The sequence below is a fragment of the Mycotypha africana genome, assembly GCF_025528875.1.
Source record: "Mycotypha africana strain NRRL 2978 chromosome Unknown BDF20scaffold_4, whole genome shotgun sequence".
Classification (NCBI taxonomy): domain Eukaryota; kingdom Fungi; phylum Mucoromycota; class Mucoromycetes; order Mucorales; family Mycotyphaceae; genus Mycotypha; species Mycotypha africana.
In genome coordinates this window covers 704218-724177 of record NW_026515728.1, presented here as the reverse complement: position 1 = coordinate 724177, position 19960 = coordinate 704218, and the positions used below count along the sequence as shown (strand labels likewise).

At 37.6% G+C, this 19960-nt stretch overlaps 7 protein-coding genes across 7 annotated transcripts; 2 read left to right on the top strand and 5 right to left on the bottom strand.

Moving 5' to 3' along the window:
* Positions 1-120: 120 nt before the first annotated feature.
* Positions 121-3128, bottom strand: BDF20DRAFT_936952 (uncharacterized protein; the record flags this gene model as incomplete). Its single annotated transcript, XM_053084765.1, has 10 exons — positions 2581-3128; positions 2304-2496; positions 2128-2232; positions 1877-2034; positions 1641-1802; positions 1439-1567; positions 562-1355; positions 405-488; positions 264-340; positions 121-188 (listed from the first exon to the last, which is right to left on the bottom strand). Exons 1-10 carry the CDS (start codon positions 2677-2679, stop codon positions 121-123), a joined length of 1869 nt encoding a protein of 622 aa, XP_052937098.1. The 5' UTR covers positions 2680-3128.
* A 471-nt stretch (positions 3129-3599) lies between these two features.
* BDF20DRAFT_863672 (uncharacterized protein) lies at positions 3600-4600 on the bottom strand. Its single transcript, XM_053080693.1, has one exon. The coding sequence runs from the start codon at positions 4294-4296 to the stop codon at positions 3775-3777; it is 522 nt and encodes a 173-aa protein (XP_052937097.1). The 5' UTR covers positions 4297-4600; the 3' UTR covers positions 3600-3774.
* Positions 4601-4770: 170 nt separating this feature from the next.
* BDF20DRAFT_863670 (acyltransferase ChoActase/COT/CPT) lies at positions 4771-7425 on the bottom strand. The gene is made up of 3 exons (XM_053080692.1): positions 6776-7425; positions 6421-6657; positions 4771-6315 (listed from the first exon to the last, which is right to left on the bottom strand). The coding sequence occupies exons 1-3, from the start codon at positions 7249-7251 to the stop codon at positions 4983-4985; spliced, it is 2046 nt and encodes a 681-aa protein (XP_052937096.1). The 5' UTR covers positions 7252-7425; the 3' UTR covers positions 4771-4982.
* A 309-nt stretch (positions 7426-7734) lies between these two features.
* BDF20DRAFT_433777 (S-adenosyl-L-methionine-dependent methyltransferase) lies at positions 7735-9496 on the bottom strand. The gene is made up of 5 exons (XM_053075439.1): positions 9002-9496; positions 8832-8902; positions 8552-8774; positions 7992-8458; positions 7735-7888 (listed from the first exon to the last, which is right to left on the bottom strand). Exons 1-5 carry the CDS (start codon positions 9062-9064, stop codon positions 7768-7770), a joined length of 945 nt encoding a protein of 314 aa, XP_052937095.1. The 5' UTR covers positions 9065-9496; the 3' UTR covers positions 7735-7767.
* Positions 9497-10602: 1106 nt separating this feature from the next.
* BDF20DRAFT_433805 (kinase-like domain-containing protein) lies at positions 10603-12993 on the bottom strand. Its single transcript, XM_053075440.1, has 5 exons — positions 12410-12993; positions 12194-12313; positions 11403-11877; positions 11261-11306; positions 10603-11182 (listed from the first exon to the last, which is right to left on the bottom strand). The coding sequence occupies exons 1-5, from the start codon at positions 12680-12682 to the stop codon at positions 10822-10824; spliced, it is 1275 nt and encodes a 424-aa protein (XP_052937094.1). The 5' UTR covers positions 12683-12993; the 3' UTR covers positions 10603-10821.
* A 1003-nt stretch (positions 12994-13996) lies between these two features.
* BDF20DRAFT_863658 (uncharacterized protein) lies at positions 13997-15391 on the top strand. Its single transcript, XM_053080691.1, has 3 exons — positions 13997-14108; positions 14195-14350; positions 14433-15391. The coding sequence occupies exons 1-3, from the start codon at positions 14043-14045 to the stop codon at positions 15321-15323; spliced, it is 1113 nt and encodes a 370-aa protein (XP_052937093.1). The 5' UTR covers positions 13997-14042; the 3' UTR covers positions 15324-15391.
* A 1711-nt stretch (positions 15392-17102) lies between these two features.
* Positions 17103-18210, top strand: BDF20DRAFT_863656 (uncharacterized protein). Its single transcript, XM_053080690.1, has 3 exons — positions 17103-17309; positions 17403-17710; positions 17783-18210. Exons 1-3 carry the CDS (start codon positions 17302-17304, stop codon positions 17971-17973), a joined length of 507 nt encoding a protein of 168 aa, XP_052937092.1. The 5' UTR covers positions 17103-17301; the 3' UTR covers positions 17974-18210.
* The last annotated feature ends 1750 nt before the right edge of the window (positions 18211-19960 follow it).

The window sequence follows — 19960 nt, the reverse complement described above, 5'->3', positions numbered from 1 at the left end:
GTTGAATCAAATTTATTGCTTTATTCTTCAAATTTGCTATTGCTGTAAGATTCTCGCTATTATTCCATTGGGAAAGAGGTACTTTAATAATATACAAACTATTATTAATGGAATTCTTATTTAATCAATCTTAACGTTCTGATAAATCTTGCGAACAAATTTCGTTGCTGCTGTGTGTCCAACATAGCCTGTATGAAATTAAACAGAGAAAGTTATTATAGGGATTCTGGGCAAGAATCTTTTTACAACTTTTTTTTTTTTACCTAGCATACAAAACATGCCAAAAGACAAAAGCGCAGTATATCCAAAGTAAAAGCTAGTCTGAAACATGCCTGTCATTCTAACCATAATTACAAACAAGTTAATAGAAATCAGGACAGATTTGTAGGGATTGGGCGACTTACTTTGTTTTCGCCACATAATAATATATAGAATAGAGATAAATATATGCAGCAGTTGAAGCACATGTCATAAAACTAACCCAGTGCCTGTTGGTGAATAAATTAAAGAAGGTGAATATTCTCATCAGCATTCATACTATGGTACCAGTCCATTTCCTACCATCTGTGATCCTCCGAATTTAGCAAGAAGTAGGTGCTGACAATAGCTACACATGCGCATACAATCAATAAAATGCTGAACACTAAAAACATAAAACCATACACGTAGTAAATCTTGTATGTCCAGAAAGAAGTAAAGATGAAATAAATTTCAATAAAGATGGATCCGAAAGGCAAGATACCACCCAAAGCAACAATGACCAGTGGCTCAGCGTACCACATCTTTTCAGGAATAGGGCGAGGGATAGGATTGACACGACAAGGAAAGTCGACTGCAGCCTGGTTGTTACTACCACCACTGCTACCACCACTGCCACTTGGCTTTTTCCAATTACGTCCTATGAGAGTACCTAGCAAAGTCAAAGGGACACAGATAAACAGCCAAAGAGCAATCATCGATAGTAAATTTAGGAAGGAAATAGCACGAGAGCTAGAATAGTAGATAGCAAGTGTATTGATAAAGCCGCCGATGATGGCTACTGCACCAGGCCATAGCCCAGCCGTCATAATGGCCGTCTTGATCCAATCTTTACCTCCATATTTTGCATAGTAGCGGGAGCTAGTGTAACCTGCCACAACGGAAGTCACAGCATAAATGAAAATAGTTGCTGTCAGAATAGTGGCTCGTTCAACGTAGAGATCGCCCAAGATGGTATATAGAATAATAACAATGGCAAGAATGACAAGCTGAGATCCTGTTCCCATTAGAGCTGATAAGAGCATCAAGTGAGGAGGCTGACGGAAGACGTCACCATGAACCTGTTTCCAACCATACTCATCACCTAAGTCGCGGTCCTACATTATCAATTACATAGAGGGAGAAAAAGAAAATGTTAACTTTAAGAAAAGTAAGGGCAAATCTTTGTTACAATTATTACAAAATCAAGTCCTTCTTCGCGATCATATCTGGTAAAATCGCGTTTGACAGTTCTCAAAAGAATAACAGATACAAGACCAGTTAAAAAGAGAACCATCATAAAAGAACTGAAAATTGATAACCAATGCACCTAAAAAAATAATCACCGAAATCGTCAGTCTACAGCTCTCTCATTAGTATAAGATGATAGTCATTCCTTTTACTTTATGCTCAAAAAAGTCTGCCTCTAAAAGTTTATCAAATCTATCCTCGAAAGCTGTATCGGTAGGATTCCAGTCCACGGAATAAGTAAAAGTCAAATCGAGAGATCTTTGATTGTAGACTAACTCAACAGGGTCAGCATGCTGTAAGCTAACAGAAATGATCTAAATAGAATGTATTAGCCTGAAAGATACTTTCTGGCACATGGTCGAAATCAAACTTTGTCTTTTTTCTCTACCTGATTTTTGTTATATTCGAATGTAAAGCTCTTGTGGGTATATACGTAAATGGGTTTGAAGTGAGGGTCTTTTGCCTGCTCTTCCTCTGTTATGCTTTCATTACTATTTTCATTATCATCTTCGCTTTTCCCAACAATACCACTCACTGGGAGATCATCTGTGGAGCAAACATTACGATATCAATTATTGACGTTAGTTGGATTTTGGATGCTTAATAACTTGTCATTTTCACAACAACTCGTTCAGTTACCAATAAACATGGTATACCAATATTGATTATCTATAGCATATCTCAATACATCGATATCTTCGGCGTTGAGTGTTTTTGTACAATAAGTTGCGTGATTTTGCGTTTCTAAGAAGATAATGCACTTAACAATCAACATTTAGACGTTGACTTTTTTTCTTTTGCTTTTCAACTATTACCTAAGAATTTGATAGGTATGCCCGAACTCTCGAGGTCCATTCCTTTGAGAGCTTCACCTAACGTTTCGTGGTGATGCTGCAATATATGTGGTCCTTGGCAGAAAGGTAGCTGAAAATATGGATATGTTTCTTGTCTGTTATGTAGCGGCCCAACTGTGTTCATCCAAACAACCACTTCCTCATTCTCTGCATACTATTTTTGTCCCATGTAACTGTCAGGATTCGAACACATCTCGTATAGCTAGGAACGGTTCTACCGAGATTCAAGCAAGTTTACCATGTGGTTATGTTCATCTGTTGATATAAAATTGAAAAATGTCAAGAAGTACAAGGTCAAAAGCACGAGCTTGTCTCCTTTTCCTTTTCTTTTCCACATTTTTCAATGTATTTCGTTTGAGGTGTATGTAGAGAAGATAATAAGTTGGATGGTACTATTGTAAGGAAACAATAAAGTCGAGATAAAGTAAAATGCCAACAAAAATCGAAAGTGTGTCCCTCTTACATCTGTTTTCAAACTCAAACGGCTGAGAGAGGCGTCTTCATAATCCTTGCTACATCAGCTGTACTCGTTGTGCATTCCATTAGCTTATAGGTGCTTGTAGTAGGCTTTTTTCAACATAGCATTTCTTTTATAACCTTAGAGCAGGATTGAGTGCTCCATTTGAACCAATTCCTGTCCATATAGATCAAGTACTAGGAATAATGTAGAACGCTGAGTTCAATCCGCCTTTCGATTGTGTTTAAGGAACCTTGGCATTTTGTAAGTCCAAGCATTAATGATTGAAAGATTTTTATTCTTCAAATACAAAAATTTTGAATTATCATACACTTTTAAGGGCGTAGTTTTATAGATAAAGGAGGTTTTCAACTAATATGAATATAAGAAGTAGGTTGTGGAAGAAAAGTCGAAATCTTTTTGGGATTATCGTGCTTGGTGGCTCTTCAAAATGAAGCTTTGTAGATAACCGGATAGCTGTAATGTACTTCATTTAAGCGATTTTATATCCGTTGAAAATCCCTTCAATTGTATGGCTGCTTTTGATAAAACGATCTCACTATAGGGAATGTTCGGGATTTTCTCATTAAGACTTGGAGGCTCCTTTTATTGGAAGGGCAAAGAAGCCAGTTTAGAGAGATATTAACGTACATTAAGCATCTTATGATAGTATAGAGTGTTTCAAGCAAATTTTGGACTGTTATCTTTGTATTTCTCCAAGATTTTTTGAAGCGCTTTAATTTCTCAATATTTTGCAATAATTTTTATTGAGTTGGTAGTAGTATGTATTTTAATTGTCATAAATAATAGCCCCACCGGCGGATTCCTTAACAAGCGAATAAATTATTCATCGTCTGCATAGCCTATGCAGCTTTGTATCGCTGTCGTAGTTGATGAATCCAATTCTGAGGTTAAGCAAACAGTTGTGCATACATTTTACTTGGATGTGCCGCTATACAACGAGAAAGCTGGATCTTAAATCGTTGGGATATTCATTCCTTGAACCCAGCGTTTTGACAGTGGCCTAGTCATCTTGTAAAAGTGACGAAGCATATCGCGTTCATGCTCTACAGCCTTCATTGTTGAAGTTTGGCACAACACTATAATGGAAAAAAGCAAGGTAAAGTTCATCTGCGTACTGAGAAAATTCAATTTCTTCATACGAATAGTTACAAGATCTTCTCGTTTGGCTAGTCTACAAAAGTTGATTCTTTTAGTATTGTTCATACGCTTATTTTCCGTTTTTGCTCCAAGCGTATTGATAAGGTATATCATATGTTTATTTGGAATTTTGAAGATGAATCCCAGAAGCTGTTTGCCGTTTATTAGTAGCTTGCGTCGATTATTGTGATTTTCTGCAAAAGTAAATAGATCAGTGCCAAGCTTTCTACTGGAAGTCCCACGTTTACTTACTATCTTAGCTCCTACGTTTCTAACTGGAGAAATGACAGTTGACACGAGTAGCCGATGAACTGTAACTTTGTTTGATGGCTGCATTGGTATGATAAGTTAGCCATCATAATTACTAACCAGTAAGAAGTAATACTATCGCAACAATTGGAATAATGTAGCACAGCTAATATCCGTGATCAAAGCAGCACGCGTTAAGAAAATCGAGCGCTTGTTGGAACATGGAGTCCACTTTAAAGGAAGTGCACTTGCGATATTGCTATACCAACAGTTTCTTTACCCTGCATGGAATCTGTGGATACTTTCAAACTGTCTATCTAATATCTCTGCTCTTCATTTTGTTGAAAAACTGCAAAAATTACACTAAAGCCGTACAAAACGTTTTTACAACCAAATCATATTGTGCTGTAAACCTTGGAAAAGACGTTAAAGGTTCCGTATCAGCCTTTCCTGTGTCATTTTTAAGCATTTTATAACATGCATTTTATTAAAGATATAACTGTAATCAAGTTTTTATATTGGGCACTCCAACATATTTACATTTTCCGTACACTAATGGCAAGTATCTCGATGCGTACAAATGAGCGGCGCTAGTCGTAAGATCACTGTTCGACAGAACAACAAATTCCTTGAGAAATGCTGCCTTTATTCATGGAAAAGCAAAGAATTCGATTTGGTTTATATATTTCATATTGTTAATCAAAGTAGGAAGATGTATTGTGAATGATTCATAAATGTAAAAAAGTTTTGGTTGTTAAAGTTCTCTTTTGTGCTTATAATCTAGCACTACTTGATAAATCTCCTAACGCCGTTTGTTGATGGTTGATATCATTACTCGATTCACCACTGTTAACAACCATACAGATGTCTTTCATATCTCTCAATACTTTCTCCAAGCATTGCATAAATTCAGTTGTGGAGACCGTTTCAGGTACGCTTTTTGATTCACAACCGAATTTAACTAAGTTTGGGGCTGCCATATAATTGACACCATATCCATCCTGACACACAGCACCAAAGCCCGTACCCATTAACCTTATACCAGCGTGTAAGCCTGAAGTACTTAATTTCCACGTTTGTGATTCGGCAAATATAGGATCTGTAAAGATAGGGTGCAAAGGCGCTGACACCATTTTGTTGTCATTATTGAGCATTTGGTGATCCTGATTCAATAGCCTCAGTACCATTAAGTGTCGATCACAGCCATATCCATTACTAGCAATTTGCGTGTACTCACGATGACTTGACGTAGCTTTGACCAGCAAGTCATATTTTTCCTTTGTACTACTTATACTATCAAAGCTCTCGACAAACACTTTGGAGTCGACACTTAATGTACGAATTGTTTCGGTGCGCCCACGGATATACTGACGTGTAGCAGCTGTTTCGTAAGTAGCGGTAAATCGGTGATGCAACCGGTAATAAGTGAGTTGGAGTGCCATTTGGTAATAAGCGTCAGGAGGAATACGCGCAATTTTTTTGATCCAATCTGTACCGTAATCTTTGAAGATAAGAACATCAGAGTCTGATAGGAAGGCGGTGATATCAGCATCTTTCTGTGCCTCTTTCAAGTAACCAAGCATTATACTATCAGCTGTGAATGACAAATGTTCAAATACTGTTGTACTGTTGGTTTCCGTCGGTGAGTGAGATGGAAATTTAGTGATATAGATATCGTTCGTCTTAAGTGTTGCTAATGTCGTAGATGGCAATGGCTCCTGCAACATATGATCGAAGATGTAACTCACCGTGAGTGCGTCCACAGGTGAATGCTCACCTGAAAATCCACACATGCCATTACTTTCAACGACCAAAGTGAACGACTTGTCAAACCAACGGTTATGACCATTGCCCAGTCCTTGATGTCCACAGAATAAAGTTCTTGTCCAAAGTGCACTGTTTGCACCGTTAGAATAATCATCCAAGGCAACAGCGAATAAAGCTTGCTCAATTTTATTTAAATTGTTGCGGTGCTGTTGAGGAGATATACTGAGTAAATGGTTACGCGCGACAGTCCACTTGTCTCGGTGCCATGATGATAATAAACCAATGGGTGCCGAAGGTTGTTCAAGTCGATCATTATGAGCAATCAGTTGTAGAAGTGCACTTTAAGTAATTATGTTCGTAAGGGTGAGAGATGTCAGTCCTATCTCCTATGATGAATGCTTGGCCCCTCATAAATAGTCAGCAACTTTTATTTTTTTCCCTTACGTTTCAATTTCTTCTGCAGATAGCAAAACGCAATTGCCATTCTCTTCTTTATATACATTCAGCGTATAAATTTGGTCGCGTACTATTACAATAATATGGTGAACATCTTGTACTTTATCTGGCTGAACCAAAGTATCACAATGGTACATAGGGATACGCGTAACAGAAAATATACGACTGTATTGCCACATGCACAACGGTTTATTCCCTCTCAACCTATCGACTGGTAACTCTTGTCTATTAACAAAAATAGATATACTAAGCATACCATTTTTCTTTTTTTTCTTTTTTTTTTGTTGTTTTGACAATACCACAAAATGTTTATTGGAAGTCTTTTTCCCCCAAGTGATTTTACCTATCTATCATTTCTTTGTATTCCAACCCTCTGCGAATCAGATGCGCCGCCCTTTTAACTTGAAACCATGTAAATTTACCGTTTGGATGTCTTCCTCCATTCTCCAAGAGAAGTTGTGCTTGAGCTGAAGAAGAATGATCATCTTGGCCTAAGATGTACCAGTTACTGTTTATCATAAGAGGTTCTCGCCACTCCAAGTAAGCCTTTTTAAGCCAAAAGTTATCTTCTAACCAATTATGAGGCGAAGATCGATCAATATCAATCAACCTTTCTTGCAAAGACTTGGCTAAATCACTTTGAAGAAAATCCTGGACGACGGATTGAGTTTCAGCATGTTGTTGAAGTGTTTGTAGAGGAAGAACAGACTTCAAATAAAGGGAACAGGTTTGCTGAAGGGATGGAATTGGAAGACGAGGTAAGGTATGTTGCAAACTAAACGTTTTTGGAGGTTGCTGCAATATTGAGGACGAAGACATCAGTGTTGTACCTAAGTTCAGAAAGTGCTTTACTATAAGGAGTAAGTAAAATGATAATTTGAAGAAGGAAAGAAATTAGGGTTTGAAAAGGCCTTAATCATCTCCAAAAGTTAAAGGTGAAAAATAATAAGGAGTAAGGATATAATAATGTGATTTACGTAAACAATAGAGTGCATCAGTTAACTGTTTTTGTATTTTTCATGTGACATTCACTCGCATTTTATTTTGCTTGTGCAGTTGACAATGATGAAATTCACATATGCCAATTTCTTTTTTGTTAGTTGCTTCTCTTTGTTCATACTTCCACACTCTGTTGCCCTGAATTCACTCACCGCCATTTATTGCATAAAATTTATGTGTGGAACAGAGGGAAGGGATCACCAAAGCACATTAAACTACATGTCTCTTACTATCACCACTATTATTAACAAGTTGGGTTGGATGTGGTAGAAAAACATTGCCATAGATTTTTATATATTTATTTGTTATATATCAATATGTGCTAAATTACTTTATCTAATTCTTATAAGCGACGATATTCAAACCGAAAGGTACGAGACGCTTGGCCGCAATATCACGTTCTTCTTGTTTCATAAGCTCTTTCAAAACAGCTTGACCAGCTTCAGTATTTTTGAGGCTAGATAGGATACAAGAGAGAAAAAAAATAAAATAAAGTAGATTAGATATGATCACAAGAGTAATTGCTTCTATACAATTTGTTTTTCGTTTTGGTTATTTACCCGACAAAGACGAAGAACATACGGAAGCAAGAAACTAACATTGTCTTGGTTGCATCTTCACCGAATTGCTTTCTAATAACAGTTGTAACTTCGTCACTAGTAGCAATGCCTTCAGGATCATCTCTATGCAAAGGTTGCTTGTGCTTATGGTTATGTTCGCCTTCAGGATGGTGATGCTCGTGGCAGTCGCTGTGGCTATGGTCGTGTACTTCATGGTGATGACCATGGGGGCGGAACCATCTTTCCATAGCAGGTAAACTTTGATCAAGCATTCTAGTGAACATTTTAGAGGCATGTCCAATAGTTTTCATTCTTTCGTCAGCAGGAGTAAATAGACCAGCAGCGCGAAGCAAGTCTAACCGATCAAAGAACCATGAAGCGCTGAACTCGTTTACGTATTCAAGTCGTATTTCTTCGGCAATCAAAATACCGCCCGAATTTAGCAAATCATAGGCAATTTTGACAGCCTAAAATAGATGAATGGATGGAGGAAGACGGGGTGGTTATTATGACCCCGAATTTGTACAGACAGTGCTTATCTCACTTATATATATATATACCTTTTCGATAGGGTTACAGTGATGAAGAGACTTGGTGAACATAACGATATCGAACTTGAACTCTGACTTGAAGTCGAAAATGAGTGTTTTGGAAAACTGAATGTCAACGCCAATAGTGGAGGCCTTGGCTTTTGCTTGTTCGATATCGTCTGAAGGGTCGATAGCGTGATATTCAACTTTGCTTCCTAATTTTTGCTTTAAGAGGATTGCAAAATCACCAGGACTAAAAAGTAACTTCAGTCCACGTATCCAACATTAGTAATAAGATCAAATGCCTTACCCGCAACCAATTTCTAACAAACGAACTACTTTATCATTAGATTTGGAATAAAAGGTCTCTGTCAAAGAGTCCTACAGCAAGATAAAAAGCAGTGAATAAATGGATTATACAGGTAAACAAGCTGCACACGTACAGAAAAATCTGCATAAAGAAAGGTAAAGTTCTAATACCTCAACAAATTTTAAAAACGGCTCGTTTTGGATAACCTTTAGTTGTTCAATTTCATTCGACATATTGCTTTGATAAGTTTATATGAGTTACAAAAAAGAAATGAATAAAAAAGATAACACTCTTCAGATATTTATACATTTTGGAAAGCCGCTTATGCTGATTCGCGGACAGCGTGTGTTCGCGAAATGAAGGTACAACAAAAAATCTGTCCTTTACTCATTTTATAGGAGCGTCAGGCAAAAAGAAAGAATACATTCGTCTTGCTTCATAATTTATATTGTGAATTGGAATAAATTGTGGCTTTCCACATTTATATGGCTTTTGTTAAGGTCGATGATAAACACATGATGTCGAATACAGCCCAGCTGGCGGCAACAAGAAAATGATATCGTCGGTTCTACAAAATGTAACTGTTGAAGGGTCGATTTGTCGGTTAGCTAAAAAGGAAGTATTGTTCATAAAATACAGAAAGAAGGTGTATCAGTTCCTAAGGCTGTAAAAAGATACATAATTTTACAAAGTATGGCTTCAACGATTTCAATAGCAGATGATGGTATTATTCATTAACATGGAATAGGTCTACTTTGTTACTGTCATGACTACAATATGACCTTGGTGTGTAATGTATGCACATGTATTCTAGAGAGATTAAAAATCCAAGTCAGCGATAGGCGTTGCTACTTCTTGAATTAGTTGCGAAGATAGTTTTAGACGTAAGGATGGATGAGGTTTTCACTCGGAACTGTTCTTCTTTCATATAACATGAATAACGTTACTTAATCCCATGTACTACTTTTGGTAATCAGTACCTACGCATTATATATATTGCAATTCTTGCACAATAATGTTAGGAAGTGGGCATGCGTACCGCAATCTCAGCGTTCGAGGAATGTATGTATATATCAATTCTAACGAGCGGATGAGTATATTACGAAAGAGGAAAGGACTATTCCTTTTAAGAACTATTTCTCCGTCTAAGTTGTGTTGTCCCTGCCCAAAACTTACTTGAGGAATCAATTCAGACGAATCATCATAGTAAATACTAGGCGCTGACTATTACTAACATGTAAAAGTGTTTATTTCAGGACTTGAGTGTTTTAAGTTTAGTTTTCTGTTATAATGATAGCTTGAATGAATTTAACAACGCGATAGGCACCTTCTTGTCTCAGATTCCAGCCCTTCTCTTTTTCGCTCAGGATTGCGGAAATCCTTTTCGACTTTACTTTATCGCTTTGTCGAAGAGGCTTAAAAGCCCCGTTATGCTGTCGCGGCTGCAATGTTTCCAATTGGTTTCTCTTACGGCAAATCAACACTCTTGCAGGAGAGCCACAGCAAGATCTATCGGTGGTACTATCTACGAACGTCTTACGAAAGGGATCCATACTGCTCAAGGATTATAAAGTGTGTTTTTATTATGATATAATCATTCAATGTTCATACATAAAGAGGGTGGTGAGAGAGAGATATTTCATTATAGAATCTATAATATCTTAGGAATAATAAATGGTAGTGAAAAAGGTGAAATTAATATGAATAGTAATAAGAAAGTTGGTATTATAGGTTGGGGGCATATAAAACAAAAGGAGGTTGAGTTAAGAAAAGACAAAAGGCACAGTTTGCTTGAAGAGATGAAGAAGGGGAATTTTGCTACAGAATAGGGATCGCGCGAAATGGTTGTTCTTTGTATAGAGAGAGAGAGAGAGAGAGTTTAGAGGAGGAAAGCATAGAAAGAATACAGCTTCGGAGCTATACTTTGGATGGCGGAAAATAAAGAGAATGATTGTTATAAAGTTGTTGTAGTGGCATTATTGAACACTTTTCAATCAGAGGCAGTAGGTAACACCTGGTTCAAGAAGCGTGTTAGATCTTGTGCCGTTGAGCAGGGCAAAAGATGTGATTGAACATGAGCCTCGATTTCATATAATGCATCACCCGCTGTGGGTCTCGTTTCGGGTTCTTCATCTAATAACCAAGCAACCAAACCTCTCATGTACATGGAAGGATAGCTGTAGGTGAAGGTAGGACTGGGCTCAGTAGCAATAATGTCAAATAGTTCTTCTTCATCTTTAATGGCATAGTGAGGTGGTACACGATCCATCATTTCGATAATGGTGATACCCAATGACCACATGTCTATCTTTTCATTATAGTATTCTTCTCTAATGACTTCAGGTGCCATCCTATAAAAGAATATTCTTTATAGTTAAAACGGGTGTTTTGGAACATGGAGACAAGAAATATAATTATCATGACTTTACCATTTCGTTGTGCCTAATCTTTCGTGATTGGGACGACTTGTGCGTGCTGATAAACCGAAATCAGCTACAAAAGTATGACATTGTTTTTTGATAAGCACATACTTTGGGACTTTTCTTTTTTTTTTTTTTGTGGATACACTACCTAATTTAACCTCTCCTTTCCAACCTAATAATAGATTTTCACATTTTACATCACGATGGAGTATGCCTTGTGAATGAAGATGGGCTAATGCCTTCAAGGTTTCACAAGCCATGTATACAGTGTATTCTTCGGGGATGCCTCTTTGACAAAGAACAGCAAAGACAGAGCAGCGCATCAAGTCCATGGTCATCCAGATATCTTCTCGACAGATGGTTACTTCCCGCAATTTAATCAGATTCTGATGTCCTGAAGCCATAATCTTCAACTCTCTAAAGATAGCAGCGCGGTATTCACGATCGGGATCCAATCGACAACGCTTGATCGCTACTTTTACATTGGGCTTTCTACGATAATTTGCTTTGACGACAGCACCGTTGACACCGGTACCAATCTCTTTAAAGTTGGTAAAGCGGGCACTTGGGTCCGAGGAGCGAACGGTCACCTTGGGTAATAACTTTTTCAATTTGGTTTCCAACTTGTTTTCATGACGAACAAGTGGTGGTAAATCAGGAATGGTATAATGCGGACTAGGAGGATACCAAGGACGCTATTCATTTGTAGATGACTCTATATTAGTGGGTCGTTCTTTCTCCTTCTCCACAGGATGAGAGTTGTTATTTGTGGTTATCCGAGCCATGTCCAAAAAAGAACCCACAAAAGAAAAAACAAAAAAAAAAAAAAAAAAAAAAAAAAAAGAGAAAAAAAAAACCAAAACCTCCCAGCTCCCCTGTCTCCTCTATGACTCCCTCTTTTCTCCTTTCGTTTGCATTTTTTGCTAACAGTCTATTTACCTTTGTGATTTGCTTTGAAATATCCGTTGGGCGCAGGTCAAAAGCGACTGGCGGGCTAGGCTTCAAATAAGCATTTCCCAAAATATCGGGAATTTCGTAATGGCCTGGTGGTCGCCAAATCTAATCAAGTGTTAAAAAAGTGATAGTATATGAGTTCCATGATGTGGGTGTGCGTGCGTGAGTGAGTGAGTGATTAAAATCAGTCTTCCTGCTTACTTTATTGATCGTCGTATTTGAAGAAGTGGTTGCATCCGTCGTTGTACTTGTGGATGAAGTAGTAGAGGCATGCTGGTGGAAAGACTGTCGAAGATTTCCTGTTGATTTACGTTTAGAATAGATGGACTGTTGAATTGTTGCTTTAGTATTGATAGAAGTACGTTGCTTATTAGGTTCTGATCTTGATTTCTGCATCAGGGCGGTGGTTGTCGTCATCTTTCCAGAAGAGCGTATACGATGATGGTTATGAGTATTGGCAGATATAATTGTCATTATTGAATAACTTGTAGAAAAAAAGGATGATATAAATTCAAAAGATCAAGTTGAGAGAAAGAGCTTTTTAAAAAGAGGTTCAGGAGCTGTAATTGTAGTAGCTGTTACTGATAAGTGTTGACTCTGAGGTGTGTCTGTGGTTTGTTTAAAAAAGTAATATTATTATTGTTTGCTCTGATATATTATATTTTTTCAAAAAAATGAAAAAGGAGTGAGTGAGTGAGTAAGTGAGAGTGAGTGAGTGAGTGTGTGTGTGTGTGCGTGGGGATGAGTGGGATGTCTCTAAAAGGGGCTTGTATCTTTTCCGTTCAAGTAAAATCTGATGCTAGCAGTATTAAGGAATGGTGTTGGCTCTAAAGAAAGAATATCAAATTCTTGTTTCTTTGTCTTTGAGCTAGGAAAGAATGGCGTGGGTTTTGTATGTGTGTTGTTAATATGGAAAAAGGAAAAAGAAAGGAAGTAAAGAAAAAAGGAGACTGATTTCTTTATAAAATATCAAGTTACACATACCGAAATTATAAGAGAAAAACCTTCTCCCTCTATTTAGGACTGTTAGCTGATGTGCCTCGTGTTGAACTCATATTTGATAACGGTTTGTCCCAGTGTAATTGCCACCTTTGAAATCAATTTAAGAAAAGATTATTAAAAATTAAGGGGAAATTCATTTCTTTTGTTTCGCTGGCCTTAAAGAAACAGCAGATGTTGATGAGCGCTTTTTGGCCTTTTTTTTTTTTTTTTTTTTGTCTTGAGCAATAGAAAACAGTGATTCTCATAACAGTAGGACAGGAATGAGAACTTGATCAAAAATACATAGAGAAGCAGCATTTGTTACTTCAGCCTGTGTCTACTGCCCAAAATGATGGCAAGCTGAATAGAAAGAAAGGCTTGCATTCAATAGAAAGAAAGCAGTAACAGGAGGCAACAAATATGAAAACAATGAATGGCCCTATTTGCATAATGTTCATAAATCAGTCTAGAACACAAAGTTTCTCAAAAACTCCAAGTGAGTGTTGTACAATGGACTATTGACTTGAAGCCCGGGCTTCTATCTGGCCGATCTGTATCAGACATCAGTTACTAAGTTTTCTTGCGAGTTTCACATTATTTTTCCTGCTTCTAATGAGCAGCCATGATACCTTTGATATACTTGAGATGTTTGACCATCATGACGCTAAAATGGGGGAAACACTGTGAAAATACTGGCAGCAAGTCCGGCCTGCATTGTAGCGGCTTGTTCCTCGAAGAGCAGATTCTTCAAGCCACAACCAAGTCACATTGGGCACAGATAACTTTCTCTCTCATTTTATCTAACTTTCAACTGTCCCCGCTTCCCCTCTCTTGGTCATTGCAACTAACGAAAATGAGCAGTCTGTTATCCACTCCAGTGAAAGTAGATCATCACTTGGATGATCTGTTTAAGAATTCTGTACGTTATAACACCAAGCTGATAGTAAAAGAGCAAGTAGTGAAAGTAGCGCTCACCTTTTTTTTTTTTTTTTTTTTTTTCTATAGGCCGGTAAAAGTGAGGTGGCCACCAAACCTGTTATTGTGCAAGAGGTGACGGCCAAAATAAACAAAAAGAATAAGAAACAGGAAAAAAAAGAAGGACAAAAGGCTTTTCTAGGCTTCAAGAAAGCTCAAGAATTAATAGCAGCAGCAAATCAAAAGGTAAAAAAAAAAAAAAAAATGCAAAAAGAGTGTACTTGAAAAGGAAAAGGGTGATTCACACTACAGTTTCAATGGACGATAGAGAAAAGCCGAAGATTTGGAAAAGGATACAACAAAAAAGATCAAAAAAGAATTAACACCCAAAGAGAAAGCTGAAAAGGAGGCAAAGACGGTCTTTGTGGGTAATTTGTCAGTGGATTGCATTGAAAAGGAAGGATATAAACAATTGAAATCAAGGTTCAAGGACTGTGGTGACATTGAATCCATTCGTTTCCGATCCGTCGCTTTTTCTGAACCCATCGATCGTAAATCTGCCTTTATTGCTCGCAAACTTCACTCTGGCCGTGACGTAGTGAACGCTTACATTGTCTTTAAAACGACGGAAGCAGTCAAGAAAGCGCTTGAACTCAATGGAACGTTATTTATGGACAAACATTTGCGTGTGGACAGTGCCAGTAACAGCCGAAAACATGATCGAAAGCGCTCTGTCTTTTTAGGTGGATTGCCATTTGATGTAGCAGACGAGGAAGTATGGGAGTTTTTCAAAGAGTGTGGTGAGATTGAATTTGTCAGAGTCGTGAGAGACAATAAGACGAACGTAGGCAAGGGGTTCGGCTATGTGCAATTCAAGACACGTGAGCCTGTTGAAAAGGCATTGAAATTGGGACAGTATGACGAAGAAGGAAATGAAGAAAAAAAAAAGTTTCGTGAAAAAGTCAAGATTCGTATTCAACGCTGTAAAATACCCGTTTCAGAAGGAGGTCGAAGAGATGTACCCAAGAAGACAAAGAAGAATGCCAGACCCATGAGCAAAAAGACGGTCGCTGGTAAATCTGGCAAGAAGATACCCGTGCCAAAACAATTAGAAGGCACTCGTGCTACGAAGGATAGTGGTAAATTCAAGATTGTTAAAACAAGCAAGAAACATCCTGGTAGTAGTAAGAAGAAGAAGAAAGCCGCCGGGAAGAAATAGATTAGATAATCAGTGAGGAAAGCCCTGTATTATTCAATAAATAGAAAAAGCTTTTTTTGAAAGAAAAAGGGGGGATAGGATGAGGGTAACGTCTCATGTTAGTAGAGCCAAAGATAATCTCTGTTCCATCTACACACAACGTGTCATCAGTCTACTAGCATATCTCATCTCTTCAATTGAATGCTTATGACAGATAAGCGATAACCCATCTCACAGTTACAAGATCTTACAACATTTCACACGATCTGGTTTATCTACCTTAGTGTAACGTTTATTAAGGAAGAATGTGTGTGTTACAGATACTTGTATGTTCACTCTAGCTGTCTATTCTTGTTGACATTTCCCAGCTGTGGATTATTCAGATAACCAACCCATGATACCTGATAGAGACAACTGCTTGCTAAATCAATTAGATGCTATGCTTCAGGAAACCAAATTCTACAATGGATCTATACTATACGGCTATCATTGTGTTTCACAAGAACTGGAGTCTTATGTATATTTATAGCTCCAAATGGAGAATAAAAGAGGGTACATTGCGTTACATGAAAAGGAAAATGGGTGGATATGTACGATAGACTTGGTCATAAAATGACTAAAAAAAAAAAAAAAAAGGCAAAAAAAAAAGCATGTTTCGTTCCACTTGTCCAGAAATGTGGCGTCAGAGTTGAATACTGAATGTGCAATTAAGGATTAATTATCTCGATTTGAAAGCTAATTCTGATTTTCTTCTCATGAATGTATGATGCGTGCTGTGTCGTTGTTGTTCCTAGGGAATAGGTCAACAAAATACAATGGCACCTACGTTGGACATGGATAAGGAGGAGGGTGTGTTCGTATTGACCCACTGCTGCTGATGTCAAGCATGACATGCAGCGAAAAGCGATATAACTACACTGTGCCTATAGATGACATTACTTGAAAAGGTAAAATTTCTACATCTTCTTGTGCGACTCTTAGCAAATCGAATGAAAGAATCTTCCGATATTAGGGTTCAATTTCATTTTTTTTTTCTTTGTGTATCTTATGGATAGTAATTTTGCTTCTTCTGGTTATACTTTATATATTCATTGTTGTGTTGTATTTTTTTTTTTCAAAAAACCAGAAAGTCATTGATCTGTTCTCATCCAACATTGTCTTTCTTTTCCGTTTTTTTTTTTTTCCTCTCTTTTTTTTTTTTTTTTGTTGTGGTAGATTTGGCTTATCGCCCCCCTTCCCCTTTATTTTACATGCATACAAGAAGAGTATTGATATGGGAAGTCACGCTAGTAAAGTAATACATACTCCAAAAGAGAAAAAGACAATCAAAAAGAATCGCCGTAGAAGCACGATCAGTATTGCCACTACCGGTACAGGGGTAGCAGGCACAGGCCCCCGATCGAAATCCATCGACAGAACTCTTTATAAACAACAACAACAACAACAGCAACAGCAACAAATGAAAGCAGCTACCATGCCTCGGCGTCAATCCTTTACGGATTATCTTTTTCCAACCACCACTGCTCAACGTCATCAGCATCATTATCATCATTTTCATCAAAAACAACAACAACAACAGCAGCAGCATCGATCCAATGATGAAAGAAGACTATCGTACCCACAAATTGAAGCAAGAGAATCGGATCGAAGTCAAAGACAACATTATGTACTCAAAAATATACGTAAAGGCAATAGTTGGTGTGAAATAAAAAAGGGAATGACTGTCCTTGATATCGGGACAGGGAATGGTATTTGGGCGTTAGAAATGGCGACGGATCACCCGCATTGTCAGATTATTGGTTTAGACATTCATCTACACCATCGTCAACAGCAACGTCAACCACAGCAGCAGCAGCAGCAGCAGCAGCCGTCCTCTCCCCAGCCAGAACAACAGCATGCACAACGCACCCATAGTTCCTTGCTGGAGGATGGCAATCCCAAAAATCTGAAATACTGTCAAGCAGATATTTGTGAAGCATGGCCATTTGAATCCAATTCAATGGATATGTAACGTTTTGGTTTTTTTTTTTTTTTTTTTGAAGGAAGGGGTTGGATGTTTTCTAACGAACGCACATGTTGATATCCCAATTTCTTTCATAGAGTATTTCAAAGACACATGAGTCAATGCATCACCAAAGACAAGTGGCCACCTATTTTCAAAGAAATGTGGCGTGTTTTAAAGCCGGGTGGAAAGATTGAACTCGTAGAACATGATTTTCGCCATCATAATCCGGGGCCTGTGTTAAAAGCCTTTGATGAATTCTGTCAAACGCAATGCGAAGAGAATCAGATTGATTTTGAATTCACGGCTTCCGTCCTGACTTTATTGGAAGGAGCAGGATTCAGTCGAGAAAACATTCAACATACGATCATCGATATTCCGATTGGTGAGTGGCCCGAAGAGCCAGGTAAAGAGGAGAATGAGAACACAGCATGTGTTTTTGTCCGATAGTATTTCTTACACACTCTCTGTTTTATAGAATTAAAACAATTGGGCTTTATCAATAAAGAGGTCAAAATAGCCTTCTTTAGAAACCGAAGACAGTTTTTCATCACCAATTGGCATATGCTTTCGGAAGATTATGATCTAGCAGTGCAAGAACTGTTGAATGAATACGAAGAGTATCATGGGTTTACTCGATACAATTGTTGGATAGCGACAAAAACATAAGCCAACGACTGGACACATGAGATGCTTCTCTCTTTATGGGAGGGGCGGGGGGTGGACAAAGTGACCTACTGGATAACTATTTATATAAACACTTTTCTATTGACTCAATGCACACGTTACCAGTCCCTTTTCATAATTTATATTTCCTCCCTTAACATACGCAAAAGACCCTGTATACCATAGAACCACGCTAATGATGTATTTGATACAGAAAGTTGAAATCTATTTTTTTTTTTTTTTGTCTATTATCGTGATACCTTATCAACTATGACAGTTATTGGTGGGGGCAAATAAGCAATGAAGAGAGAGAAACATGAGCCAAAAAAAGAAAAAGAAATTTTATTTCTTTTCAACTACAATAGATAGAATATGAATAAATGAGAGGGATAGAGAGTCATCATAAGGATGATATTAAGAATAGTTATTAGATATTAATAGAGAAAAGAGTATTTATAGAGTGTAAAAGAGCAAATAAGTTATATATATATATATATAAAAAAAAAAAAAGTATGATACAGACTATCTTGAAAAAGGTGAACGATAATGCGATGAATAAAACGAAGATGAAGAGGGCGACAAAAATGATGCGGAAAAGAAATTCGACCGTGAAGATGGATGATATTGGAAAGGAGCAGAAGGAGGAGGAGGAGGAGGTTGACGATAAGAAGAAGAGGTAGGGGCAGAAACAGGAGGCGGTGGGCGTAAAGGATGATTGTAATGAAAGTAGTCAGAGGATGAGGATGGCTGTCGTGAAGCATGCGGTGAAGACCAGCGACTTTTTTTTCTGTTGTTGTTACCACTGCTGCTAAATGATGATGGAGGTTGCCATGGTCGTTTTCTATTGTTAAAGTCTTTGTTGGCATTTGTATTGGCAAGCGTCTTTTGCTGTTGTTGCTGTTGCTGCTGCTGCTCTTGTTGTTGTTGTTGTTGTTGTTGTTGTTGTTGTTGTTGTTGTTGTTGAAGTTGTCTTTGCTGCCATAGACGTTGCTGCTCTTCTAATTTTTGTTGTTTTTGTAATTGTTCTTCAGCAATCATTCTATGTTTCATCACTTGAAATAATTGATGTTTTTCTTGCTTTAAAGCTTCAATTTTCTGTCTAATGTCATCGCTACTTAGCAATGGCGTGGACGGCAGCGATGCTGCTGCTGAAACCGTTGTCTTGGTATCGCTTTCTTCTTTTATAGGTTCCAGTAGGGTGTTTTGAACGTCAGTAGCATTCTCTTCGTTATTGTCGAAAATAGCGGGAGGCTTTTTATCTTCCACAGGTGGTGATGGTAAGCCGCCAATGTGATGCACACGATGGCATTGTTGGTGTAAAAGTAGCTTGGTGTTGTTGTTCTTGTTTGTCTTGTGTGATGACAACTGCTGTTGTTGAGCTTTCAATAATGCCATTTTAGCTTTGAAACGGTTAATGATGACATTACGGATAGCCAGCAACTGATCATTGGGTTCGAATTGGTAAGTGATGGTGTCTCGTTTCGAATGAAGATCGTCGGTTTGATATTCAAAGATGGTTTCTGTCATAAATTGATGATTCAACTCGATTTGAGATAGTATTATACAAGAAAAAAAAAAAAAAAAAAAAAATAGAAAAGGAGTGAAAAGGGATGTAGAATAGGATAGTGTATGGTGTATGTATGTATGTATGTATGTACTTTATAGGTATGAGCGTGAGTGTGAGTGAGTGTATATGAGTGTAGATTATTTACAAAGAAAAATGAATAAAAAGGGAAAAAAGAAAAAAAAGGGATGCGAGACTAAAAAAGCTTAAAGCAAAAAAACTTTTTTTTTTAATCTTTACTTCTTTTTCACAGCCGGGTTTTTTCCACTCTTCTAAAGCACACAACCGTTCTTTTATTTGTTGGGTTTTGGATCATTGCAAATTTTTGAGTTTTTTGGTTTCTTCCGCATAGAATAAAAAAATGAAAGCAGCAGCATTTTTTTATATATACAACAAAACACCTTGGATTTTATGACACGTTTCGGT